The sequence below is a fragment of the Sarcophilus harrisii genome, chromosome X, assembly GCF_902635505.1.
Source record: "Sarcophilus harrisii chromosome X, mSarHar1.11, whole genome shotgun sequence".
Taxonomy (NCBI): Eukaryota; Metazoa; Chordata; class Mammalia; order Dasyuromorphia; family Dasyuridae; genus Sarcophilus; species Sarcophilus harrisii.
Window position 1 is genome coordinate 72,419,596 of NC_045432.1, and position 27,235 is coordinate 72,446,830.

The 27,235-nt window shown below is 45.6% G+C and overlaps 1 protein-coding gene across 3 annotated transcripts; it reads right to left on the reverse strand.

Annotated features, from left to right (window-relative positions):
- Positions 1 to 1,340: 1,340 nt before the first annotated feature.
- On the reverse strand, positions 1,341 to 27,235 carry XKRX (XK related X-linked). 3 transcript variants are annotated; one of them, XM_031944550.1, is made up of 4 exons: positions 27,078 to 27,235; positions 11,913 to 12,984; positions 9,144 to 9,412; positions 1,341 to 2,796 (listed from the first exon to the last, which is right to left on the reverse strand). In XM_031944550.1, exons 2-4 carry the CDS (start codon positions 12,461 to 12,463, stop codon positions 2,051 to 2,053), a joined length of 1,566 nt encoding a protein of 521 aa, XP_031800410.1. In that variant the 5' UTR covers positions 12,464 to 12,984; positions 27,078 to 27,235; the 3' UTR covers positions 1,341 to 2,050. The 3 variants fall into 3 exon arrangements, with proteins under 3 accessions (XP_031800410.1, XP_031800411.1, XP_031800409.1); XM_031944551.1 differs by lacking the exon at positions 27,078 to 27,235 and adding an exon at positions 15,665 to 15,882; XM_031944549.1 differs by lacking the exon at positions 27,078 to 27,235 and adding an exon at positions 13,414 to 13,818.

Here is a 27,235-nt window from a genome sequence, read left to right on the forward strand (position 1 = left end):
TAGTAGGCACTGAAGATACAAAGATGGGCCTTGCTCTTAAGAAGCTTAAAGATATAGCTAATACTGAATAGAAAACATAGAAAAGGAAATAAATACCTGTATCCATCTGCACAGAGACAAGAAGGTTGTGAACCTAAATTACTTACTGTGAAGTGAACTCTTCTTGAACAAAGATGAGGAAGTATGGAGAACAGGTCATCTGAAAAAAGATCTGAGGGTCTGAGGGGACAGTATGATTTACGAGTCAACAACATAAGACAGCCAAGAGGATGAATGGGATCTTGCGCTACATTGAGGGGCCCAGGTGGAAGGAAAAGGGAGTTGACAGGAAATTCCATTATATTCTGCCCTGAGCAAACATTAGTTAAAGAAGGTCACTGTGAAGAGGAAGACCACTGGGAGGATGGTAACCTGGATCGTGAAAGGCCTCAAGTCTATGCCAGAGGAAGGTGGATTGAAGGAACTGAATATGTTTAGCCTGGAAAAGAAAAGTCTTAGATGGAGAGAGGGTGGGTAGGACATGCCTGCTGTCTTCAAGTACTCAAAAGGTCATTCTAGGGAAGAAGACAGAACCAAGAGCATGGGGAACAGGAGGCTAAGTAGGGGACATTGCAAAAGAGGCAAATTGGGGGGTTAAGAAAACTCTCCAATAATTGGAGCCTCCCAAAGAGGAAGGGCCTGCCTCAAGAAATGATGAGTTCCCTTTCCTCAGAGGCCTTTAAACCAAGACTAGATAAGCGTGCTGTAGCGATAGGTTCTTTGAAAGCATGGGGTGACCTGCATTTTGGATTTCCTTCACAGACTAATTGTACAATATTTCAGAGTCCGATTCTTTTTGTACAGCAAGATGACGGTTTGGTCATGTATACTTATTGTGTATCTAATTTATATTTTAATATATTTAACATCTACTGGTCATCCTGCCATCTGGGGGAGGAGGGAGGGGGAAGAAGGGGAAAAATTGGAACAAGAGGTTTGGCAATTGTCAATGCCGTAAAGTTACCCATACATATAACCTGTAAAAAAAAAAAAGAAAGAAAGAAAGAAAGAAAGCATGGGGTGGACTGAATAGTCCGAAGCGCCTTCAAACTTGGAATTCTGTACTTCTGGGATGAAGCTCTCCTTCTTTTCTGGACATTTGGATGAGATTTGATAACTGAGATGGACTTGATTCATATCTACCCTCCTTAGAGTGGCAACTCTTTCCCCTCCCCAACCACCAGAAAGAGGCAGTCCCAAACATACTCCCCTATCCTGGAAATCAAATAGTTAAGGGACAGTATCTAAAATAAGGTAAAGGTGGGGGGGGTGTAATAAAAACACTTTTAGTCACAGGTTGGCATTTTAGAAATAATTTGTAATCAAACACTAAGAGAACAGCTGGGTCTTGAAAGAGGGATTAATGATGATGAGGTGCCCAAATGGTGGAGTGGGAGGGGGGGGGGAAATAGGGAAACCTGAGAAAACCATTTTCTCCACTCCTATGCCCCTTATGGCCCATATGTATATGAAAGTCTAGTGAAGGGTGTGATGAAGCTTAGGTCTGAAGGGCCACAGATCAAACTGGGGGACGGGAACACATGACTCCCCTGTACTACTAAGAAAAAAATCTGAGGGTCTGGATCCCTTCTCCTGAAGCTTGTGAGCTCTAGATTCCTTATAGGTTTTTGCTCATGATGGGCCCTCACTGGTCACCAAAACACAGCCCAGAAGCTCAGCTCTGGAAGCGTAGCTATCCCATCTGTGCTGGGAGCTTCCAGATGGCTCCCAGTAGCGTGTATGTGGATGTGGGGATATGTAGGGGCATGTGTGTGAATGAGAGCCGAGTATGGCCCTTCTTCTGTGGCCTGGACCCTGTGAATTGGGAGCTCCTCCCAGCTTGACTCCTCCCCAATTATCTCAGCCTTGCCAGCCATCTCAAAATCACATGATTGCTTTTCTATGTGCTCAGCCATCATCTTCATACTTTCAGTTGTGCATCTCTTCTCAGCTATATTCCCCACCCACCCACCCCCCCGCCCCCTCAGAAAAAGACCCAGTGGGGGAAACCTTAGACAATACCCCGATTCAACTGTGTCTCAGGGGTGGACTGTACATTCTCTGAGCCGACCCGAGAGGACCAGGGGCAGCAGACACAGTGCAGGTAATCGGCTACGTTGTGGCGAAAGAGTGAGCGCAACGGGTGCAGGTACTGGTAGAAGAGGAGCATGAAGGTAATAGAGATCAAGTAGGCCACAATGAGCTGAATGCAGATGAAGGTGTGGCAGTAATTAATCAAGACCCTGACCCCCAGAAAGCGGAATACTAGCACCATGGCGATGTTCTCCAGCAGCCTCAGTATGTAGTGCAAAGTCATGTGGCTCCAGTTCTGAGTCTTTTCTACCAGATCCCGGTCAGCCAATCTCAACTGCATGGCTGGCCAACAGGAGAAGTTGATGGCTGAGTAGAGCACGGTGATGGAGATGAGCACCACCAAGGTGCCCACACGGCTAAAGTTCTTCTCAATATTGTTGGGCATCTGAGCACCGCTCTTCCAGAACCTGACCCACGGCTCCAAGAGAACGATCACGAAATTAATCACAAAGAAAGGCAATGCTTTCAGTCTCAAAGTGGCTGCGAAAAGTACCAGAATTATCAGGCGGGAGGTGATCTCCAGGCTGCGCCAGATGGTGACACAAATGATCTCTGAGGCATGAAAAGGGACCTTGTAGTCATCATACTTGATCTGGATGGCCAGCATGTTGCAGAGGGTAGCTCCATAGGTGACAGAGACCAGGGCAAAGGATATCAGCAAAACTGCAAGGAAGAAATATGAGATGGGGAGAGGTGGCTTAGACCATGTGTAACAGGGAGCATGGAGATGATTATAGATGTGGACTTAAAGAACCCCACACGAGCTACTTAACAGCTGTATAACTTTAGGTAAATCAGTTCCCCTCTCTGGGCCCCAGTTTTCTTCTCTGTAAAATGAAGGGATTGGATAAGATAACCTCTAAAGTCTCTTCCGAGAGACTTCATCCAAGATCTCAAGATCTTATACTCAATCCTTAGGACTCCAAAAACTTGTTTGTGGATTCAACTTGGAGTCACTATGACTTGGGCCCAGGGACAGGATAGGAAGAGCTAGATGTTTGCCCTTCTTGCCATAACATTTTCCCTGGTGAAGTCCAGACAGGGATACAAGGAAACTAGTATTCTTCTGGACCTCAAAGAGTTCTTTTTGAAGAATTAATTGTCCAATTGATTTGCCAATAAATAAAAATAGAAAAAAGGGATGAGGAGAATCTATATTCAATTCCTAGGACTCAGTGGTCCAAAAATTTGACTGAGGCTCAAATATTCCAGTTCAGAGTGACTGTAGAGGGGTAGCTAGGTAGCGAGGTGGATACAGAACCAGCCCTGAAGTCAGGAGGACCTGAGTTCCAATCTGATCTCAGACACTTAACATTTCCTGACTGTGTGACCCTGGGCAAGTTACTTAACTCCAATTGCTTCAGAAAAAAAAAAGCGACTGTAGAACATTTCGCCCTTGAAGCTCCCTAATCCAAGTGCTGTGTTCCACTTGTTACCAGCTGCCTACACTTGTGGATTCAACTTGGAGTCAGTATGACCTGGGCCCAGGGACAGCATAGGGAGAGCTACGTGTTTTCCCTCCTTGCCATCTGAATAATAACATTTCCCTGGTGAAGTCCAGCCAGAGAGATGAGGAAACTAGCCCTTCCGAAATCAAAGAGCTCTTTTCTAAGCAGTAATTGTCCAAATGATTTGTCAATAAATAAAAACGGAAAAAGGGATGAGGAGAACAGACTGGGTTATCAAGCAATTTAGATGATCAATATTCAAACTCAATAATTTAGTGTTGGATAAACATGTGAGTATAAATTACTTGGGAAAAAGTCCATATTTCACAAAAACTGTTGGGAAAACCAGAAAGCAGATGTTTTAGACCAATGTCCTACAGCTTGTCTCACAGAAAGCTCAAAATGGAGAGGCAATTTGAATAGAAAAGGGCACATCATTAAAAACAATGGAAATGAATAAGTTCAGAGAGTAGAAAAAAATTCTTAAGCACACAAGAGATAGAGATGATCACAAAAATAAAATTATTTCAATTAAATAAAATGGTCTCGAGAAAATCAATGCAGTTATGGGGTTTTTTAAAAAGTAGTTAGGGTTTTCCTATCAACTGGGAAAAACAATGTTTGCATACCAAAGATATCTCTGGTATCAAAGATAGAGAGAATTAACACAAATCTATAAGACCAACAGCCAGTTCCCATAAGTTTTCAAATTTATCTAACCAAGTAATTCTCAAAAGAATTGTAAACTATTAACAGTAATCCGAAAGGTCTCTCCAAATTGTTAATAATTAGCAGAAATAGTAAATCAAAACTCCTTCTCAGGCTTTATATCACACCCAACCGATTCATAAAGATGCTAAAGAACAGAAATGGTCAACGTTGGAAGGGCTGGAAAAACAAAAACCAAAACCAAAAAAACAAACAGGTACCCTGATACACTGTTTATGGAGTGGTGAATTGATCCAACCAAGTTGGAAAGCAATTTGGAATTATGCTTAAAAAAAAAAAAAGAAAGAAAGAAACGATGTTTAAAAAAGCACATGGATTCAAAATGTCCACACATTTTGACCAAGAGATCACAGTGTTAGGTGTATTAGAGCAGCTTGGTGGGGCAGTGGAGAGAGCACAAGACTTTAGAGTCTGAAGTCGCAGGGTTCTAATCCTGCCTCATGTACTCATCTAGTAGATGAGTGAACCTGTTCTCTCAGTGCCTCAGTTTTCTCATTTGTAAAATATAACTAATCATGCCTCCTATATAACAGAAGGATCAATTGTGAGGATCAAATGACTTAACATATTCAAAGTGTTTCATAAACCTTAAGGCGCTACATAAATGCAAACTATTATTACAAGTCCCAAGGAAGTCAATAAAAGAAAGATCCCCTACATATCAAACAATCAATGAAAACACTTTTTGTGACGCCAAAGACATGGAAACAGAGAAGCTGTCCACGAGTTGGCGAATGGCCGAACAAATTGGGGTACACGCATGTAACTGGATATTATTAAGTCATATTAAATGATGAATCTGAAAAATTAAGAGAAACATGAGAAGACTCATATGAACTGATAAAGTGAGTAGAGCCAAGAAAATCACATGCAGGCTAACCACAGCAATGTAAATGTAAAGAACAAGAAATGTAATACTATTTAATGACAATGATCAAGTCTGAAGAAGAATTGAGAAAATTCACTTTGATTTCTTTTTATAAAAGTGGGAAGCTAGAAGTGTGGGATCTTGCATATATCATCAGCTGTTATATCGCATGTAGTGTCTGACAAGATAGTTTTCTTGAACTGCCTCTATCCCCCTCTTTCTTATTTTTTTCTTCATTAACAAGAGTTAGCTAGAAGAGTAGGGAAGGGCAGGGTGATATTTCCAAATATGATATTTGGAAATAAAGGAAACATAAAAACAAAAATACATCAATACAAATAGTTTTAAATAGTTTTTAAAAAAAGATGGTGTCCTAAAACTAACACAAAGAAGGCAATTTATGTAAGACCCGAGTAAATTAGGGGGCAGGAGGAAAGTAGCTAAGGCACAGTGAAATGGGACTCTGAGCAGATATGGAAGAGACATTTATAGCTCAGCTGGGGGAAAAAAGGAAAACTAACCCATATGGGAGGAGAAGTTAAGATGATACCTTTGTGATTTGTACACAAGCAAAACCTGAGCCTTTTGTCTCAAGTCAGAGAATCTGTGTTCTAAGCTCTGTCACTGAGTATAACCCTGGATGAGTGACTTTAACCTCTGAGCCCCAGTTTTGTCATTTGAAAAATCAGGGGGTCAGTCTAGACCAGAAGTGTCAAACACATGGTTTGTGGCTGATTGTGGCCCCAGCCCAATGAAAATGAAGTTTCTATTTGATTTGAATGTATTGATATTTTTAACACATAGATATATTAATAAAAAATACATAAACATGTATGGTTTTCTAAGTCAAATCCTCAAAGCCTATCCTCCCAAGCTTGAAATTTGTGATTCCATCACACTTGCTTACACTTATGTATGATTCTTATTTAACCTTAGGGAGACATATCACAAAGAGAATACAGTGGGGTAGCAGTTATAGTAAAAGAACTTAGATTCGAAACCCCATGTTGTTGCTTGCTACCTGGGTAACCTGAAGCAAGATATTTTCCCCTTCTGGTGCCTGGGTAACTGATCTCAAAAGGTCTCTTATTCTAAAATGTGTAGAAGAGCTCAGGGTTTTGAGTGGAATAGTAGAAGCAATGTGAAGCTTGGAGTCGGGGTACCTGGGCTCACTTTTGCCCAGCTGACCAAGCCGGTTATCTCTGTTCGAATGGGAGAACTGTCTAACAAGGACGGCTAACCAAAGTAGAACGGACTGTTCTGTGAGGTGGTGAAGATGCACAGTAGCCCTCCTGGGATTCATGCAGGGGCTGGATGCCCATTTCTCAAGGACTCCTGCTTGTGGTATAGGTTGGACTAACCCATGAAGCTCCAGGCTCCATTCCTACTTGGAGACTTTGCTGCTACTGCTACAGTTGTCGCTATTGAATGGAATGGACACGAATGGAAATATTTCTAATGAAGCAGAAAAATGGGATCTATCTGAAGAGACCAAGGTGGATGTACAGAGAGCTCATCAGCCAAGAGACTTCAATATATCAAAATATAGAAAACGGATGGCCAAGTAACACATGACAAATATGAGCATTGCCCAGTTTTGTAAAAGTGACATCAGGAAACCTGAAGCCCAAGTTGAATTGTGACAGGTGAGGAAAATCTAAAAACACCCTCAAACGGGTTGGGGTGTGTGTGTGTGTGTGTGTGTGTGTGTGTGTGTGTGTTACAATAATAATAAATAATAACTAGCATTTATATTTATTTATATTTATATTTATTTATAAACATATTTATTTATTTATATATTTATATTTATTTATATATTATATTTATTTTAGCACTTTAATGTTTTTCAAAGTGCTTTAGGAATATCTCATTTGATCTTCAGAACAACCCTAGGAGGTAGGTGCTGTTATCACTATTTTACAGCAAATAGGAGGAAAGTGACTTGCCTCAGATCATCCAGCTAGGAAGTGTTTGAAGGGTACAATCTGAACTCAGGTCTCCCTGAATCCAAGTCCGGTGCTCTATTTGATCCCAGGAGCAACGGAAACAAGTTGAAAAGAGACAAATATGGGCTTGGAGTTAGGAAAACACTCCCTAAAGAACACAGAGCTGTCTTGAGGTAGAGTGGGCTGCCTCAAGAGGTGATGAGCTCCCTTTTCCTCAAGGATTTTAGAAAACCACTTGTTGGGTATGTTACTATGCTGATTCCTTTTCAGCTCCTTTCCAATTCTCCATGTTGGGATTCTGTCATCCTTTTGGGGTCAATGTGTTCTAGTGGCAAGCAACTAAAGCCAGAAATTTGAGATGGCTATTCCAGTCCCAGCTCTGTCACAAATGAGATGTGTGACTCTGAGCAAATTACTTCCCTGCTTGGGGCTTCCGTGGGGAGGAGGGTAGACTGAGATCTGAGAGAGTATTCCATTTTCAAGATTCTATGACTTGTTTCTAAGCTTAGAGAGAGAAGGCTAAGGAAGTGAATATCCAAAAGAAAATGAGAGGGGGGGGCCCAGAGATGAGCTGCAGAAGTACTTCTCTGCAAGTCCCACAGATGGCCTGAGGGGAGCCTGCTGCCCAGGGGCACCTTGGATTGGTGGGGTAAGAGATCAGATCCAAGATGGCAGCAGGCACCGGGGAAAGTCTGAGTTTTGAGGCCACCCGTTGGTCCCTTCAGGGATCCATGGGAAGAAGCTGCCTTTTCCTTGCATGATGAGCACCACACTTGTTTGGGTTGGATTGGTGGGCGGGAAGAAGCAAAGGCAGCCCTAATTGGCAACACAAATTAAGTGGGATCTGGTTACCTGAAGAAGGCTGCCACTTGCTCCAAGGTGTAGACAGGCTGTGATCCATATCAATGGCAGGAGCACCCAGTGATGTGAAGGTGTGGACTTGTCATTGGGAAGCCCTGGCTTGGAATCCTGCCTCAAAAACTTACTAGCTGCGTGACAAAGGGACTGAGCGAATCCCTTTGTCTCTCTGAGCCTCAGTTTCCTCATCTGTAAAAAGACAACGATCCTAACAGCAGCCACTTGTCACAGTGTTGGGAGGCTTAGGGAAGATAATGGATGCCTCTGTTGCAATATTAGTGGCTGACACTGGAAGTGAGAACTGGTTCTTGCCTCTTTTTTCACTCTAAGCAGCTTTAAAGAGTTTTAGGTAAGAGGGAAATGTGTCTTTCCTTGCGGTTCTAATTTAATCCATTGCCTTGACCAAGCATTCTCTCTAGGCCAGAGGCATCGGGCCCCTAGCATTCTTTATGAACACCCCCCCTTTGCAGATAGATTTTCAGATATTTCAGCTTCCTGAAGAATCAAGGCCTTACAAGAGAATGGAAACTCTCGGCCCACTTCAGGGAGAGGAATCCACCCTCCCCCCTGAGTCATTAAATAAGTATAGGAGGAAGTTTGTGAGAAAGTCTAGGAAGATGCTCTTTGGGATGCAGGATGCACGGAGGCCACTCACTGGTTCTGTACCAATTCAAGGAGTCAGATTTTCTTTCAGAAAGTCCCTGAAGGGCTTGGCTTAGGTGGCCTCCACCAGGACCTCCAGGGTTATATAGTCCACCCCTTTCATTTCATAGATAGGAACATGTTAACCTAGCGGCTACCAAGGCCATACCAAGAACCCCAAACCAAGAACGAAGAGCAGAGCCTAGATTCAAATTCCTCTCCTTTGACTCCAGATCATTGCTTTTCCCATTGCCCCCAAGCTATAGCCTGTAGTTGTCCTGAGGGCTAGCCTCACCTCCCACTGGACTTGACAGACATTCACACTATCATAGCTGCTGCTAGGGGTTACTAATCATCTTACACTCCCCATTTTCCAGGTGGGAAAAAGTCAGTGACTGGTTAGGACACTGTTTTCTTGGCTTCTTACCCTAGGCCACCCCCTCCTTCCTCTCTCCCCCACCCCATTGGAGATCCAGTTTGCTGAGCCCATGAGCGAGCTCCCCCGTTCCCACTCACCTCTCCCTAAGGGTATCTCAGGGGAGACCAAGGAAACATAAAGCTGGTAGGTCAGCTGGGGCACCGAGCCCAAGAAAGCCTGGATCTGGGTCATGCGTTTGTAGGCGTTCCGGTGCATCGTCAGGGCTCGGACAGAGTGACCCACCTCCCATTCAAGCAGCACCTCCTGGCCATTTTGAAACATCTTTTTTCGAGTAAGGCTAACATAGGGCTCCTCCTCATCGGCCTTCTGCCATACTTCAAAATACTTAATCAAAGCCTCCAGACATCTGTGGGAACAAAGCATGATGGGAACAGAACCAAAGCTGTCTTTCAAGTATGGGGACTGAAAGTTGGGGAGGCCCGTTCCCAATGCCATGTTGTTGCTTGCCCCTTCCTTTCTCTATTTAGCTCACTTCTCTTCAGACTTATAGGACTAGTAGAGCTTCTGCAGTAGCCACAGATTTTTGGAGCCAGAAGAAAACTCAGCCCAGCTGTGCCCTCAACTCTCTCCCTGCCCAGTGATCTCTTAGCCTCTGCTTGGAGCCCCAGGTGACCCCTTCTGCTTTGGGACAGCTCTCTTGCCAGGAAGTTTTTCCTGATGTCAGGGAAAATCCTACAGAATGTCATTGCTTCTATAAAGCCCCTCTGACCCCCTCTTCCCCCCCCCCCCACAGAAACCAATGTTCAATGACTCTTAACTCATTACCTTTATGTCGGCCCTCGGGGCTCTCCACAATTTGGCCTCAGCCAATATTTCACTGTCATCTCCCACAAATGCTCTATGTTATGGCCCAAATAACCCTCCCACTTCTGAATCTTTACTCACTCATCCTGCTCCCTTCCTCTGGCACACCTTTTCTCATCTGCTCCCCCACCTCAACTTTGTAATCTGGGGTCCATGGGTCTTGGGGTTCCTTGGAGAGATGTTGAGAGTTCCATGAATTTGGATGGGAAACATGACATCTTAATTTCCACTAACATTTAACTGAGACTCCCCATGACTTCAGGATGCTACCAAGGAATCCCTAGACTTTGCCAGACAGCCTGCCTGCCCCAGGGGCTAAGCCGGCACAGGTGAAGAAGCTGGGCTGCCTTGTTTTAAGGGTCTCCTCCCAAAAGAAGCTTTGAGGGGATGATGGTGGAGTCTCTTGTGGAGCTTCTGCTTCTCTGCTTCCTTCCTTAGTACCCCTTAGTCTTGCATTATAAACTATCTGCTTCCCAGCCTGGAGCTAAGCTCTGTGAGGGCAATACAGTGCCTAGCCCACAGTTGGCTCTCCAATGGAGTTGGCTTCAAAAATACTTCCCTTGGGACTCTAGGGATTCACCAGCTCTCACAAAGAAGTTTCTCTGAGGCTGAGCCATCTTTCCTGTATGACGACACCACACCTCCTTCTGACCCATATTCCTTATCTCTTTTCAGCTCTGTGTCGGGCATTTGGGCCACGCCTATTGGCGGGAGTCCCAAGTCCATTCATTCCTCTCTCAAACCTGGGCATTTACTTTGTCTCCCTCACCTTGATGCCTTCAACAGTGAGCTTGGGGAGGGGGGGGGGTATTCTGGCTCGGTAAAAGCAAGGGTACTGAGGTACAGGGGCAGAGTTCAAATCAGATCTCAACTGCTTCTTATTGCTTATGTGAGCTGGGCAAAGTCACACCCTCCTTCCTTTCTCCTCGGCTGGACTAGGGTTCGGAGCCTCCTCCTGGCTTTAAATCTTGCAGCTACGTGTCTGTCTGAATAAGTGCTTTCTTAATATCATGAAATCATTCTGCTATGATGTGCACTGGGAGGGGGGAGGGGGATGGAGATAGGTAGTGGTCTGTCACTTCTAAGCGGTAGGAAGGGGTCCTTAGGGGACTGCTGAGCCAACATCCGAGGGCCAGGGCGGGGACAAACCCGCCACAAAAGAGCACCGTGGTGCTCATTGATGGCCGTCTGGCTTTAGACAAAGTGGCCCAGCTGGGAGCTGAGAGTGGAAGCAGGTAGGGCGGGAGCCAAGGGAATGATCATCAATGCAATGGGAATTCTGGATATCGAAGCAGAAAAGCTATCAGGCCTTGGAGGCCTGGAGCCAAGGACAACATGGGGGAGCATGTGCACGTATGTGTTTGTAGAAGGGACAATAGTCTCCGCATTGGCTTTTGCATCACACGGCCATATGGCAGCCACCATCCAGTGATGATAAAATAATCCCAAACCCAGCAGGGTACAGGGGTGGCACGGTAGCACTTTTTCTACACTCATCCCGGTGACATTTCAGTGGCCTGGAAGGTCTGGGAGGGTAGCCACTGGCTCAGGCCCTGAGCACAGGATGCCCAGACTTTAGAAAAGCCAGAGCCATTGAAGTGAAGGTCCCCGCTGAATTTCTACAGCAAGGTGCCTGGTGCCAGGAAGGCCCAGGTTTGAGGCTGGCCTCAGATATTTCCTAGATGTGTGACTCTGGTACAAAAATTCCCCTTCCTGCAGCTTCCATTTCCTCATTCTGAAAACAGGAATCCTCACAGCACCACCCCACTGGATCACTATATAAAGCATTCTGCAGATGCCACCTATTATTATTATGGGGGGGAGGGAGAGGGAAAATGGTGCCAGTCAACAACAAACAATATTCCTTCTCAGCACTGGTGTGTCAGAGCAGTCTGGTACCTCCGAGATGCACACAAGACAGGCGCTGCACTATTTGAGGAAGATGCCAAGATGAAAACAAAAGGGGCCCTCCCCGCCCTCCAGGAGTTTCCAGTCTACCAAAAGGTCACCAGGATGGGTCAGTTGGGCCAACAGTCACTCACCTGATGAGTGGTCCCATGAGGATAAGATGCATAAACAGCAAGAGAGGCTTATCTTTGGCCAGATCTCTGTGGACGAAAATGAGGGTCAACTGGTCCATGATGGAGGCGACCAGGAAGAAGACAATGGTGTACGTCATCCAGTAAAAATCATTGTTCTTTTGATAGACTCTGGCCATGTACAGGGCAGACGCCGCCTCGCCGCAGTACAGGAACGTGGAGAAGAGGATGCTAAATGGAAATCTGCAGGGAGATTTGGGCCCTCGGCAAATGGTTTCTTGCACGGGCGGGGGGCGGACAGGCACTTCAATACGGCTCTCCTGGACCCTGGTGATCCCATATCTACTCATTGTCTTCATCTGATCCCTTGAGAACTTTGTATTTCCAAGTGTTTGCCATGATTGACAAGAGTGGTAGAAGTCCCTAGACCTTGAGGGGGAATCTAGAACACTAATGAGCTGGAAGAGGGACCTCCTGTCTCTCTGAAGTGAGTTGGCCCTGATGACTTTGGGGAAGAAGGGAGTGGGGATGTTGTCTTGACGTGGGTCTGCCATGGTGGCGGTCACCGCAGCGACCACTGCTGTGTAGGCTGTCCAGAGAACGAATGGTGATCCGATTCCAGATCCCCAGAGGGCTGGAGAAAAATCTGCTACCGCTACTAGGAAGCTCTCTCCTTCTTGGCCTGTGTAGAATTACCAGCTTTCTCTTACAGGTGGTCCACGGAGAGCCACGAGGTCCCCAGGGTGATTCAAGTTCAAGGCCTTTGCCTTCACCAGTCGTGGCCCTCCAGAAGAGTCTGAGCAGGCACTAGGGGCAGGAGCGGATGAGGGGCCGACAGGGCTTTGACCCGAGAGGGACAGACAGACGCCCGAGTGTCCTGGGCCTTGCTAGACTCTGCTCATCACCTGTGCTGCCGGCTTGCTCCACAGGAAGTCAGGACCACTTGCTGCCTCTCTGGCTTCCCCTGTCCCGTGACAAACCTCAGAATTCCAGGGATGCTGGAGAGAGGAGCTTCCAGATCTTGAGCCCTGGGGTGCAGCAGGTAAACAGGAATGGTGGTCCCAAGACCAGCTTTCTGTGGACAGAGAGACAGAAAGATCTGAGTGAGATAGAGGACAGAGACAGAGAGACAGACAAGAGAGGTGAAGGTGGGCTTGGGTAGGGCAAGGAAAACAGAGAAGACAGACACGGATCGGGCGGAAGATAAGGGAGGAAGGGAGAGAGGGAGGAAGGGAAGGATGAAGGGAGAGAGAGACACAGAGAGACAGAGACAGAAGGGAAGAAGGGAGGAAAAGAGAAAGACAGGGAGACACACACACAGAGAGAGAGAGAGAGAGAGAGAGAGAGAGAGAGAGAGAGAGAGAGAGAGAGAGAGAGAGAGAGAGAGGCAGGCAACAGGCAAGGAACCACAGGGAAGGAGCAATAAAAAGACCAGAGTGCTCCTAGCCTGCACTGGAGAGAAACTTTGCTTCCAAGAGACAAAGTGTGGGTAGAAGCAAATCACCACTTCCGCGGCCGGGTCTCAGCTGTGCCCTGCCTGTTGCTCCTGTAGGCTCAAGGGAGCCTGTCCTCTGGCACAGGTGTTGGGTGGCTGGCCCCAGGGGTGACAGGAAGGTGCCACTGGCGGTGGGGGTGCTGGGGAAGGAGGACAAGAGAGAAATAGGTGGGAGAAGCCAGGGACAAATCAAAGTGGCCTGCCTGCCGGTTACAGGGGAGGAAGGCACTGAGACAGGGGGATGCTCCAAAGCAAAAGAGGAAGGAGAGGCCAGTGGGTGGCTTCTGCCACTCCCCCGAAGCGTCTGTGCCCACAGTGGCCCTGGCACCCCAGCCTCAGAGGAGGCATCGCTCTAGATGGGCTGACTCGCTGCTGAAGGCAGAGCGTCCTCCAGCCTCCCTGGCTTCCCACGCATGGGCTTACACCCTAGGGACTCACTTACTCACCCTATGGGGCTTAAGCAGGTGGCTCCGCCTTAGCTGGGGTAGAGCTCCCTAGGTCCTACTGCCCATCAGATTTTCAGCTCTACAGCTTCCACCTGGCTGCCAAAGTGATTTTCCTAAAGCCTCTCAAGGTCTGTCCATATCACTCCCCTGCTCAGTAAACTCCAGTGGCTCCCTATTTCCATCTGGATCAAATCCAAAGTCCTCGTTCCTAGCTTGCCTGTCTTTCACCTTAATTCTTCTCCACACTCTACAACTTATGTCTGAGGCCTCTTGTGGTTCCTCTCCCAAGTATTCTTTTCTCACCGCTGGGTTGCCATGCTCAGATGCTCTCTTTCTTACAGCCAAAAGGCTCCGGGCTTCCTGATCACCGAGAAGGGTCAGCACTTGCCTAATCCCACCTTCCCAAGGAACGCTTTCCTAGTGCCTTCTTCTTGGACTTTGTCTTCTCCTTCCATTATACATTTCTTGCACATACTTAGTTCTTTACAAATGTGGGCTCCTTGAGGAGCATCCCTGGCCCTTAGCACAGTGGCTGGTACACAGTAGGTGCTTTTAAAAAAAATGCTATGTGGGAAAGTGCTGGAAGCAGACTGCAAGTTTGCCTTTTCTCCCAAAGGAGACTTGGCTGGAGAGGTGATGATAAAATCACAGATTTAGAAGTGGAGAGAAGCTTCAAGTCCTTCCAAATGCACCTGCTTTGCCCATGAGGAAACAGTCCTAGTAAGTAAGGCCCGGTGTGACAGAGGCAGGATTGGAACCCAGATCCCCTCCCAGAAATGGAGCTTTTGCCTCAGTGCCACACAAGCTCTCTCTGGAGCCTCTGTGAGGCCTCAGTTTTCAGCCTTAGTCTCCAAAAACTTGGCCTAAATTCCTACACCTCGGTTGATCCAGAAGCACATGGGTGATAAGAAATAAAGGATGGGATATAGAAGGAGTGAATCATATGGGTATGAATGCCCAGTTAGTCTTTGCTTCCCAGATCTCCTCAGAACCGGAATTCCTCCGGGGCGGGGTCTGGCCCTCCTGATTAGCTCTGGAGCTGTCACCTTGACTAGGCATGGGACTGGACACGACGGGGGTGGCAGCGGCCACACACTCCCGGCATCACCAGTCTTTCCTCCCAGGTCCCTTCCTTGCCCTTTCCCATTGTCTACTTCTGTCTAGCCTTAGAATTCCCCAGCACTTCCGTTCCCTAGTCCTATGGGTCTCATTCCCGGTTCTCAGGCCCTGACAGAGTCGGCGGGAGGTTGCCCTGGCTTCTGCTTGGCACTCTTTCCTTCTTCAGATGGAACGGGCCAGTAGGGCTGGAAATGTTGAGCTCCCGGGGCCTTGAAAAGGTCATTAGGATCTGCTCTGAATGTGTCAGCTGCCAGGCCCTCCCCAGCCCCTGGTCACAGGCTGCCGGCTTCTGACTGGGCGAGTTTCTCTCCCTGGAGCCAGTCGGTTCCAACTTGGGGAAACAAAGAATGGCTGAGTTGGGTGACCTTAGACAATCTGCACCTTCAAGCAGATCCCCAGATCCAACCTGGGTCCTTCAAGTGGGCTCTAAGCCTCTCTGTTCTTCCCAGATCCCCTCAGCAACAAAGGAGCCTGGGGGAGGAGAGGAGGCAAAATTGCCACAACCCCCTTTACGTAGTTCCCATTGCCAGTCCCTATACTAGTCTGCAGCACCTTTGTAGCCAATCCCTGAAACTGTTCCATGCTCCATCCTTCTCCCCGAATCCCGTTCTTCTGGTCCCAAACTCCCCCGTTTTCCCCGGTGCCAGGCCAGAGGCCCACAGCATCTCGAGCTGCCTGGTCTAACCCGTACCCACCTGAATGAGAATTACTCCACCAACATTACTCTCTGGGGCCCCTGCCCTCAGCAGGACAGCTGAGGCTGGAGCCACGGTACAGCATCAAGTTATGGCTAGTGGTGGGTATTCTCGCTGGGCCTGGGAACTGCCCCCTAGGACAAGCTCCGCCTGCCCTTGGTGCCTAGACCGGTACCATCCACCAGCACAGAAAGCCCAAAGTAAATATTTGCTACTGCTATTGGCAGCTGACCCAGAAGCCCCAAGGTAGAAATGAATGTCACTTCAAGTTACCAGCCCTTGCTGGCTCAGCCTCGTCACCCGTGGGAGGGAGGTTACAAATCCTTGACGCCCCGTGTCCTAGACATGCCAAGAGAAGGAAGAGGCACACCCACGGATTGCCAGCTCACTCAGTGGGAGAGCCAGGAATAGAAGGCAGCATCAGGAGACCTTTTCCTAAGTTGTTTTTTCTCTCTCTCCCAGAAGCCCCTTAGCCTTTGCTCCTGGAAGCCCATAGATGGCCAGAGCACATCTGAGGGCACGTGGGCCCTTGAATGGCCAGTTTTGCTCTGTAGGGGACTAAGAAGGGAGAAGGGTGGAGGTAAGCAGCCAAGGAGACTGCGGTGGAGTGGATGGAACATTCCAGAGGACCTGCCCACTCCGATGCATCCTCTGCCACTTAAAAACTGTGCAACCTACAGCAAGGCCCTTCTTCCTTCCAGACCTCAGTTTGCATCTGTCAAAGGAGATGTTTGAATCTGAAGCCTGTAAGGTCCCTTCCGGGTCAGGATCGATAAGTATTCAAATACAGGTAAAGGGTGAGGGGTCCTGGGAAAGAAGCCAGCTGACCACAAAGAGGCAGAGTGATCAGCAGTCCCGAAATGCCCCGGGGTCAGGTGGAAATTGGGCAAGATTCCCAGCCAGTCACCAGCCTGAGACTGTGGGGGAGTAACTCGTGCCTACAACAGGTAGCCAAATGTGCCAGGAGACTCCAAGCACCCTAAAATGGGCAAAGGCCATTTCATCCCACTGCCTAACACATCGCAGGTTCTGAGAAACCGATTCTGAACTGACTACCAACTCCCTCCTGAAAAATCTACTCTTGTTCCCTATTGTTGCTACAGGATTAACCAAAGAGTTCCTGAGATGCTCTCCAATTTTTTAAAAAACTTGATGATGCTGTGATTTCAGGTTCTCTACAATCTGCCTCCCATCTACCTTTCTCCTCTTATTTCCTATTACTTGGCATCATGTTCTAGGGCAGACTCACTCCGGCTTGGGAAGCTTTGCAGGTTGGCTGGTCCCAAACCTGGGAAGCTCTTGCTCCTCAACACCACTTCTTAGTGTACACATCCCCAAGCCCCACTCAGCTACCATCTGCTCCGTGTGGGGGATGTTACTCTCTCTTTCTCCTGACCTCCTCCTGGAAGATGTTGCTCAGCTACTAACTTCTGCAGAAAACTTTCCCCGATCCCCTCAAAAGTTTCTTCACTTCATTTGGGTAATAGGGACCCCTTGGGCAGGCAGGGAAGCCTAACGAGCTTTGCTCAGAATAAGGCAATGCTAGATTTCAATTAGAAATTAGTGATAAGAAAGTTGTGATTTTTTTTCTATCAGAGTTCATAGATCCTAAAATCTCTCTAAGATTACTAAGAATATTTATACTTCTGGTTCACCCTGTACATATATATATGGGGGGTGTACACAACACATATATATGTATATATGTTTATGTACACGTGCATATTAATACATGTGTCATATAATTTATGGTGTGCATGCATATATCCATATGTGCATATATGCTTATGTACACCTGTCTATATCTATAGATCTCCAGTCCAGAATCTAGCCTGAGTTGCACTGGGAGTGTGACTTTGCTCCCTACAGTAGGAATAGCCTAAGGAAACAGGCTCAGCAAATGTTTATTTCAGAAGTTTAAGCAGGTTTGTGTGTCTATATGCACCGTTAGGGTTCTACTGTTTTGTTCTCTCTGCATCCTAGCCTTTAAGCAACATATTTTCCATTACATTTCCATGTGAGCCTTCTGCTCCAATCAAGGCAATCTCCTCACTGTGTCCTTCAGAGGTCAGGCATGTTCCTACCATCAGGCCTTGGCTGTTCCCTCCCCCTAGAATGCCTCCGTCTCCCTTGCTCTCTGTAAATCTTCTTTGGTCTTCAAGACTCTGTTCAACTGACTGTGCTTCCATTTTCTCCCATCTCTCCAGCTCACAATGACCTCTGCATCCTCTAAACTCTTACAGCACACACAGGGCAAACCATTCTCTGGACGCTTATCCTATCTTGTCTGTTTGGTCCAGACCCGTGATATCGGTTGGACAATTTTAATGTGGCGACTCATCTGAAACTTCCACCTTTAGAGATTCCTGAAGAGGCACTGGATAACATGGCAATTACCACAGCTGATGTCAGTGGCAAGAAGTTTTCCCGACTTCAAGACCAGATCTCTATCCAGTATCCTCTGTAATGGACTAAGGGGAGAGTTAAGTTTAGTGGGTCTTATCTCGGAAACCATGAAATAGGTCCCCAGTCCCTTGGGCGTACCTTCTTTGGAGGGTTTCTGGGAAAACCTTGGCAAAGATCTCCCAGGACAAGGCTGGAATGACTAGGTCCCAGTCCCATTTATACATCAAGACACCAAAAGGTTTAATCTCAGTGTATAGGACCTGTCCAGGATCAGATTTGGTGCTTCCATGACATTCTCTCTCCATCTCCCCTTTCCCATCCCCTTCTCCTTTTACCCATAATCTTTCCCAACATCAGGGGCTTTTCCAAAGAGTCCCATCTTCTCATATGGCCAGAGTATTTGAGCTTCAGCTTCAGCATTTCACCTTCCAGTAAACATCCTGAACTTGCCACAGCTTTCCTTCCAAGGAGCAAGCACCTTTTAATTTTGTGGTTATAGTCACTGTCTGCAGTGATCTTTGAGCTCAAGAATATGAAATCTGACCCTGCTTCCATTTCTTTTCCCTCTACTTGCCAGGAAGTAATAGGACCAGTTGCCAAAATCTTGAGGGTTTTTTTATGTTAAGCTTCAAACCAGCTTTTACACATTCGTCTTCCACCCTCATCAAGAGGCTTCTTAATTCTTCCTTACTTTCTGCCATCAGAGTGGTCTCATCTGCCTTTCTCAGATGGTTGATATTTTTCCTGGCAACCTTAATTCTAACTTTGGACTCATCAAAACAGTAGGTGCTTAATAATTGCACCTATAGGCTCACTGACATCTTACTGACATAAAAACGAATAATAATTCATATAATGATTCCAGGTTTACAAAGTACTTTCCATCATCTCATAACTGTCCTGGTCTCAGAGTTGTTTTATCATGCCCTTTTTCACAGATGAGGAAACTGAGCCTCAGGTAGATCAGGTGGCCTGCTGAGGGTCTCACAGGTACTCTTGGTAGAGGGTGCACCAAGGTACCTATTACAGCCACCGCCTTATTGAGGTAACTTAGGCAAAACCAGGCTTCCTGGCATCCCCTTTTCTGCTCAGGGTCTAATATCACAACATCATGGATTTTAAATGAGGAGGTCCTAGAAAATCACTATTCTAACTGGAAAGTTTCACGATTGAGTGATTTCCTGGGCTTCCCTTAGACAACACCGTTTGTATTTGATTACTCCTGGCCGCACTTGGAGTCCCAAAATGGCCCAATGAGACAGAGAAGCAACAAAGCCCCGATTCTATCATACACCATTCTATGAGCCAGCATGTGTCTTAAATGCCTACTGTGTGCTAGGACGTGGCTACTTCTGTTATTGCAAGTTGACACAGACAGAAGCCTACTCGGGTTGCACCGTAACCTGTTTTCTGATCCCCCATCAGACTTCGGCCCCAACATAAGTGTTCCTGGCCAGTAGATAGAAGGCAAGGATGTGGAAAAAACCCCACTGCCTCGTGCTGCCATAATGTAAATGAGCCGGTTAACCCGGTTCCTCAGGGAAGTTAGCCTCATTCCCATCATGTGGCGTATGGCAAAGCCCTTTCCTAGAGGGAGAGCGCTGAGACAAGAATCTGAACAGTTCTCAGCATTCTTAAGCCACTGCTCTTTAGATGGCTCAGAGAAATTCAAAAGACCTTCCATTTCCCTCTCTAATAAACTAGCTGCCTGCCCTCAGGCAAGCCCCTTTCCTTGGCTGGACCTCAGTTTCCTCCCCTGTACAATGAGGGTATTCATTGGACCACATAATTCCTAAGATCCTTTCCAATATTCCAAAATGCTAATGGGAAATTGAGGTAAGAGAACTAGGTATGTGACATTAGGAAACCAAGTCATGAAAACAGGTTTAAAAGGCTCTGAGTTCAAATGCTGACTCTAGCCCTGATTACACATAATCTGAAGGTGGGCAGCAACCAGCCAATGGACCAGGTGGAACATAGGCATTCTGAGTAATTATTCCAAGCATGAGCAAGCCCCATTCTTGATTCTACTTGTCCTTTTTTCCCCCTCAATGCTGGGGCCCAGATCAGATATTCCCTGAGGATCTTTGCCTGGTCCCAAGCTTTCTTGGAGCACGAACAGAAGATCCCTTCCTGCTGCTCTCTATTACCTCCTGGTAATTATGGAAGCATTTCCGAAACTTTTCAATAATAGACTATTCCAAAATTCCCATCTCCAAAAGCCCAAAACAAACCCGGGCACCAGAAACTTCCAAAGGAGGTCCCAAAGATGCATCATTCTCTTTGATGGCCTCTCCCTCAGCTTCACTTTTATCTCCTCCCCCTTCTCCCCACTCAACATCCCAATCTCCTTGATCTTTAAACAAAGCTACCTTAGATTCCCAGGTTTAATTTTTCATGGTAGATAAGTGAGCCTTCTCTCCCTTTCAGGCAGAGAAATACTGAGACTGGAGAGTGAGGAGGAAGGGAAAATAGTGACAGACCACTGGGCAGTCCTCCCCCTCTTACTTTCCCTGAGAGATAGAGTCTGACTAGGTCACCTAACCTTGTGTGGTGGAATTACTATTACCCAAAATTCCCATCAGGGGAGGGAATGGCCCTTTTCTTCATTACCATAGGGAAGGCTCAGCATCCTCTCCCAGCTTCTGAAAAGTGCTCAGCTCTCTACAACCAAGTATCTACAGTCTCATCGCCTCCTCTAAGATCTGCCTCCAGGAGATCCTTATGGTTTAAGGTGGCTACTCCAAGGAAGCAGAGCCTTTCCGAGAAGAAAGCCATTGATCTTAGGCACAGGGATGGACTGCCAGCTAAGTGAGGGTCAAGCTGGCTGAGTATGGAGAGGCTCGTCACAAATCAACGGCAGGAAAATGGATGGTAGGAGCGATATGCAGCTGAGGAGAGGCCAGAAATGAGGAATGATAGGACAAGGAGGAGGGAGACTCCGAAGCAGGGGACTGGGTAGTTAAAATGACTAACTGCTGGGATGAAATTGGAGGAGGAAAGTAAAGTCAAAATAAGAGTAAACGGCCTGAGAAAGTATTGAAAGGTGGAGGGATTAGGGGGCTCAAAGAAATTGCTTTAGCTGCTGTGAGGCAAAGGGAGAGACAGAATGACAGAAGATCACAGTCCGATAGAAGAATGTCCGAGTTTCAAATTAAGGACATAGAACACTAGTGGATAACGTGGAGATCCAGCGTGTGACTGTCCATCCCTTTGGGTGACTGTAGTCGAATGAGGGCATAGGTCGTGACATTGGAGGCACTGGGGGGGTTAAAGAGTTAGAAGGAATAGCAACATGAATAGCATAAGAGTAGGAGCTGGGGAGGAGAGGAGCAGAATGAGTTGGTAGCTGAATTCCTTGAGAAGAGAACGAGAAAGACCTAGGGGGCCATTGCAATAGCCACCATGATTTGGACTGGATAGACAACTTTGAGTGTGTGAACCTCAAAGGATGAAAGGTTGCTGAGTAAGAGACCTAAAGGAAGAACGCAGAGGGGATTGGGGTAAAGTCTGTGCTCCCCTTGAGGAATGTGGGAGAATTCTGGAGGGGCTTCCTGGGATGCCATGTCACCAGTGAGGTCTAAGAGATAGAAGTATGGGAAAAAAGAGGTAAAAAAAGGGGTAAAGGGAAGCCTGTTCATTGAGGAACATGAATTTCAGAGGGCACTGCAGAAAGGGTGAAAATTATTTTCATCTATGTGGCCAGTGATTTATTAATACTTCAAGAAAAGCTCGAGAGGTAATACTGGGTGGCAGATGACTAAGACAGCTCAGTCTCCAGAGGAGCATTTCAGAGGACATCGGAGGGACTGGGCCTGGATCCGAGTTCAACATCAAGCTGTTCGTGTACCTGTTACTCCTTCTAGATGGCTGGGGGATGGCGAGGAGGAGCTGAGCTGATGGTGACTATGTAAGGTGAGATGATGGGAGTAGCATGGGGATGCAGGAAGCCAGGGAGAGGAAAAATGTAAAACAGCATTACTTCCATTCCTTTTGTTTCCCTCTACCACAAACCCCGAACCGCAGCTAAATTTGAAACCCAGACATGGAATTAAATTCAAATTCAAAAACACAAATTTCATCTTGCATGAATGTGCATTTCCTTTAAAATGAAAAGCAATGTGGCTTAATAGAAAGAATATGAGGATGGGAACCCAAACATGTAAGTTTTATTCCCATTTCTGCCAGAGGCTAAACTATGGGACCTTGGACAAGTAATTTTTCCTCTTTGTGCCTTACTTTCTCCCTCTATAATATGGAGATGAAGGGTAGAGTGGTATAGAAGAGTAGCAGATAGTCTCCGAGCTAGGATAATTTGGGATGACAAGATGACCACGGACTCAAAGTGGTTTAAACTCAAGCCCTATAAAACAGTATGTTGCCAAACAGTGACTAATCTGCTTTGATAAGAGCAAGTTTCCACACCTCAAATTCTCTTTGCTGATGAAATCACAGACCCAGATCCCAAAAAAGAAGTAATAATTCCTACCGAGTTGGAATGTCAGCATACTGGGATGACAGCATAGTGTTATAGAAAGAAAATCAACAAATAAACCACCCTCAAAAAGCACAGAGACCTTGGAAAATTAGAGGAGAGAGAGACAGAGGAAACCCAAAATACTATAGGATGGATTAAACAAAACTAAAAGCTGGCTCTGAAAAAAAACCCGCTACCAAAATTTATAAGTTTTTTGCCAAACTGATTAAAAGAAAAAAGGAACCTCAAATTAGCAAAATTAAGAAATAATGGTTAAATAATCATTAAGAAATAATGACTAAAAGAAAAAAGGAACCTCAAATTAACAAAATTAAGAAATAAAAAGAATTCTCAAAATCTACTCTACACTTATATGCCAACCAAACTGAGAATTGAAAAATAATAAATTATCTGCCCCCTCAAAACCCCAGATGAGCAGAATACCAAATAGTGATCTTAACCCAATTTTAGAAAAGAAAACCGAACTAGCTACAAAAGAACTACCAAACAAATAAACAAAAAATCTGGTCCAGATGGATTTTCAGTATAATTCTGTCAAACTTGTAAATAATTTATATCTATAATCAAATTATTCTCAAAAGCTGAAAAAGGAAAAAAAAATAGTCCACCTAATTTCTTTCATAACTACCCCAAATGCTCACAGGGACTATTTGTGTCTGACCTGTGGCAAAGCATTCCAAGCTCATATCGGTCTCATCAGCCACAGTCGGACAGTTTGTAACTGAACTCTAACGTAGTGATGTCATTTTGGTTCTCTTTGAGTACCAAGGAAAACAATCAACCAACCAGAGTGTAGACAGTTAAACCAAGGAAGGAGAAAGCAAAAACATAGGATTATATACCAATACCATTCATGAAAATCAATTTAACATCTAAAGTAAATCCTGGCAAATTTAATTCCACCCCCCCAATCATTCACTATGAAGTTAAGAAAAAAGTAAACATAATTAAATGTATTAACAACAAAAGCAATCTCAAATCACACAATTCTCTCAGTTGATGCAAAAAGACCTTCGACAAAGTATGACATTCTTGCTTTAAGAAAGCATCCAAAGCATAAGCATAATGGCATATTTTTTTCAATATGATACAAGTTGCCATATAAAACCGAATGCATACATCACATACAAGGGAGGTATACCGTAAGCGTTCTCACTAAATACAAGAGTAATACAGTATGGGTGGATTTGGGAATGGGTCCAACCATTCTAGAAGGCAATTTGGAATTACTCTAAGAAATTAACTACGATGTTCAATCCCTTTGGTCCAGAGAGCCCTTTACTAGGTACTACACTCCAAAGAGGTCAATGACAAAAAAAGAAAGGTTCCATATTGTAAGGGTTAAAAAGCCTCTAGAAGCAAGGAATGTGGCTCAAGGCATGTGGGAGGACCTGAGGGATGAGAGGTACCGAGGCACAGGGAAGTCCTACATGGGGGTGGGCCAAAGCCCCAAGAGGCGGTGTCTGACCCCAGGTACCACGTCTCCCTCCTTAGTGCTCTCACAGCCTGGCATGCCTCCCTCCTTCTTCTCGAGCCAATCCCATTATGCCAGGTTCCTAGAGGACCTCCCCCTTTCCCGAGATCCTCAGGAGGGTATAAATATGTGCTATCTAAGAATAAAGTTCTCTTTCGCTTCACCCCAACTCCTGGTGGTCTGTCTCTGTGGGATCTGGTTTGGTGCCCGAAGATGGGTAAATGTGCCCTAGCTGTGCCATCGACGGATGGGCATTAAAAGTAGCTCAAAGGGGAGCTACAAGGTTAGTGTTAGCGTTAAGAGATACTACACATATAAACCAACACATTTATAGTAGCACTTTCTAAAATAGTAAAGAACTAGAAACAAAATAGATGCCCATTGATTGAGGACTGGCTAAGCAAGCTGTAGTTAACAACCGGAATGAAATATGATTGTGCTGGAAAAAACAATGAATAGAATGCAATGAATACAGAATGAAAGAGGAAGAACAAGGAAACGGACATATGCAATAGCTACAAGAATATAAATGGAAAGAGCAATAACAAAACTATGTTGTTGTTTAGTCACATCCCACTCTCCATGACCCCATTTGGGGTTTTCTTGGCAGAAATACAGGACTGCTTTGCCATTTCCTTCTCCAGATCATTTTACAGAGGAAGAAACTGAGGCAAACAGGGTTAGGTGACTTGCTGCTCAGGGTGACCCAACTAGTAAGTATCTGAGGCCGGATTTGAACTCAGGTCCTCCAGAATCCAAGTCCAGTACTCTCTCCACTAGGCCACCTAGCTGCCTAACAATACTATACACACTGTGTAATTATGATGACTTTTGACCCCAAAGACAACAGTGGAGATGGCCTTTCTCCCTCATTTCTTTACAGAGGTGAAGGTCACCAAATATAGCATCACCTTTTAGAATAGATTGGTTTGTTTTGCTGACCTTGGATTTTTTCTTCTTTTCTATTCTTTATAATAAAGATGGGTGTGATCACTCTAAAGGGGAGAAACACAGATCTGTAAGTGTAGTAAAAACAAAAGATAATAATAATACTTAAAATTTTTTTAAATGAAAAAAATTATAGCTTTGAAATCAGGGGACTTGAGTATGAATCTGCTACTTATTCTTGGGCAAGTCATTTCCCCTGTATGGGCCTCCATTTTCTTTTCTGGAAAGTAAGAGCATTGGCCTCTAAGGTCCCTTCCAACGTTGAATCTGCAATCCTACTTGTGACAGTAATTTCGAAGTGGCGGCGGACAGGGTGTTGTTATTATAGGATCACAGTTCAAGAAGGAACCATGAGATGGTCTCTTGCATATCCCTTTGACTTCAATACGAGATAGCTCCTACCAGAGCCCTCCTTGGTCGCTCATTCCAATACTCAACAGCCCTTTCATGAATTTACTTCTTTCTAAAACTAACAGTATAGAAAGTCTTCGATTTTGAGTCAGAGGACTGGGTTCAAATCTCTGTTCTGCCCTTTAATGTATGTATGAATGACTTTGATGAAGGCATTTTCCTACTTGGGACCTCAGTTTCTCCATCTGGAAAAAGAAAGAATTGGACTCAATGTTTTCTAGTGTGCTTTTTAGTCCTGACAGGCTATGGTTCTATCATCTCGGACTTCTCTGGTGGATTTGAAAGAGTCACAGTTTTCAACTGCTTCAAAAAGTGTTGCTTGGTGGCTCAGTAGATAGAGCTTTGAGCTTAAAGTCAGGAAGACCTTACTTGTCTCAGATGTCTAACTAGCTGTAACCTCTGGCAAGACTTCTACCTTCTCTCAATCTGTACAAATTGGAATAAATAATACAACTCCCAGATTTGTTCAGAGGATCAAATGTGATCACATATCTCAAAGACTTTGTCAACCTGAAAGCATTCTATTATTCTAATGAATTATTACCTTCATCCACGTAGGACCTTTGGACTAGAACAATTGTTCTAGGTAAGTTTTCTTGCTTACTGTCCCACCAGCTATTAACTTATTTCAATCTTGTCCTAGCCCCATTTGGACAGTTGCCATACCCCCTCCACACCTGCGATGTGTGGAGTCTGACAGTTTATGCCAGTATCACAGCTAAAATTTCAATGGCACTTTAAGGGTTAGAAGGCCCTTATCATACATTCATCATCTCATTTGTTCCTTACGACAACATGTGAGGTTGTTGCCATTAATATCCTCATTTTACAGGTAGGAAACTGAGGCTGAGGGAAATTAAGTGATGTGCCCAAGGTCACATAGGTAGTAAAAAACCAGGGGTGGAATCCAGACCCCTAGCCATTATATCCCACTGCCCTGGTGGCTTCTTCATCAATTCTGTCTCGGCTAGCTCTCCATCAAACTAACCATGCTAACCCTTCTGAGAAACCTTTCCCATTTGTCTCAGATAAATCCCCCTCTTCACCACTTTGATGCTCCCCAATTTTATCCTGACTGATAGCAAGCTTAATTCATACTAGCATGTTGTGACCTGCCATGCCTTTTGCCTAACCTCTCATCTCCACTGCTGCCCGTCCTGACCTAATTCCAGATCCCTATTTGTCTTTTCTAATCAAACCTTTTCCTCCCTTCATCTCAGAACAAGCTGAGAACCCACAAGAAGGCTCATTTCAGAGACACACACGCCACGTTTGACAGAATGAAACCCCAATGGAGAAGTGGGGAGAAATCCTTCCCTGGCCGAGCGTTGACAGGCCAGTAACTACTTTCTCCGAGGCAGTGCTCAGGGTGTTAGCTTAAACTGATTTCCTTCAGTTAGTGGCTTTGGGGAGAAGTGGTAACCTTGAGAGCCTAAGCCAAAGAGCTCCACTCGGGAGTTCACCTAGGAATGCCTTCTGCTGCCTCTCAATTACAGAAAAGATTTTAGCCACACAGCCTCACTGGCTGTCCATAGCCCATCCCAAGAATGAGTCTTGGACTAGGCTCCTAGAGAACACTGGCTTCATGAAGAATGAGACTAGATGAATTTGGCCCGAGCCTCAGGAGGGAGGGCCTTGAACAATGGAGGTCCAGATTAAGGTTTTTCTATACTTACTCTTAGTAGGATCTGGAGTGAAATGAATGTCTTGTTTTATATCTCAGTGTAGTGAACTAAGTTAGGGTCTTTAGGAATCAGGTAGATTGATTCCCTACTCAGATCCAGAGCTACATTTAATATTTGTGCCCTGTCCATTTACCCACTGGCCTGGAGAG

Bases quoted from the DNA above. Each gene is read 5' to 3' on its own strand.
- XKRX (XM_031944550.1), bottom strand. From the start codon at position 12,463: ATGGCAGACCCACGTCAAGACAACATCCCCACTCCCTTCTTCCCCAAA. The intron at 9,413-11,912 runs GTGAGTGACTGT...TTGTTCCCACAG, and splicing joins CTCATGGGACCACTCATCAG to ATGTCTGGAGGCTTTGATTA. The intron at 2,797-9,143 runs GTGAGTGGGAAC...TCTTCCTTGCAG, and splicing joins TGAGATACCCTTAGGGAGAG to TTTTGCTGATATCCTTTGCC.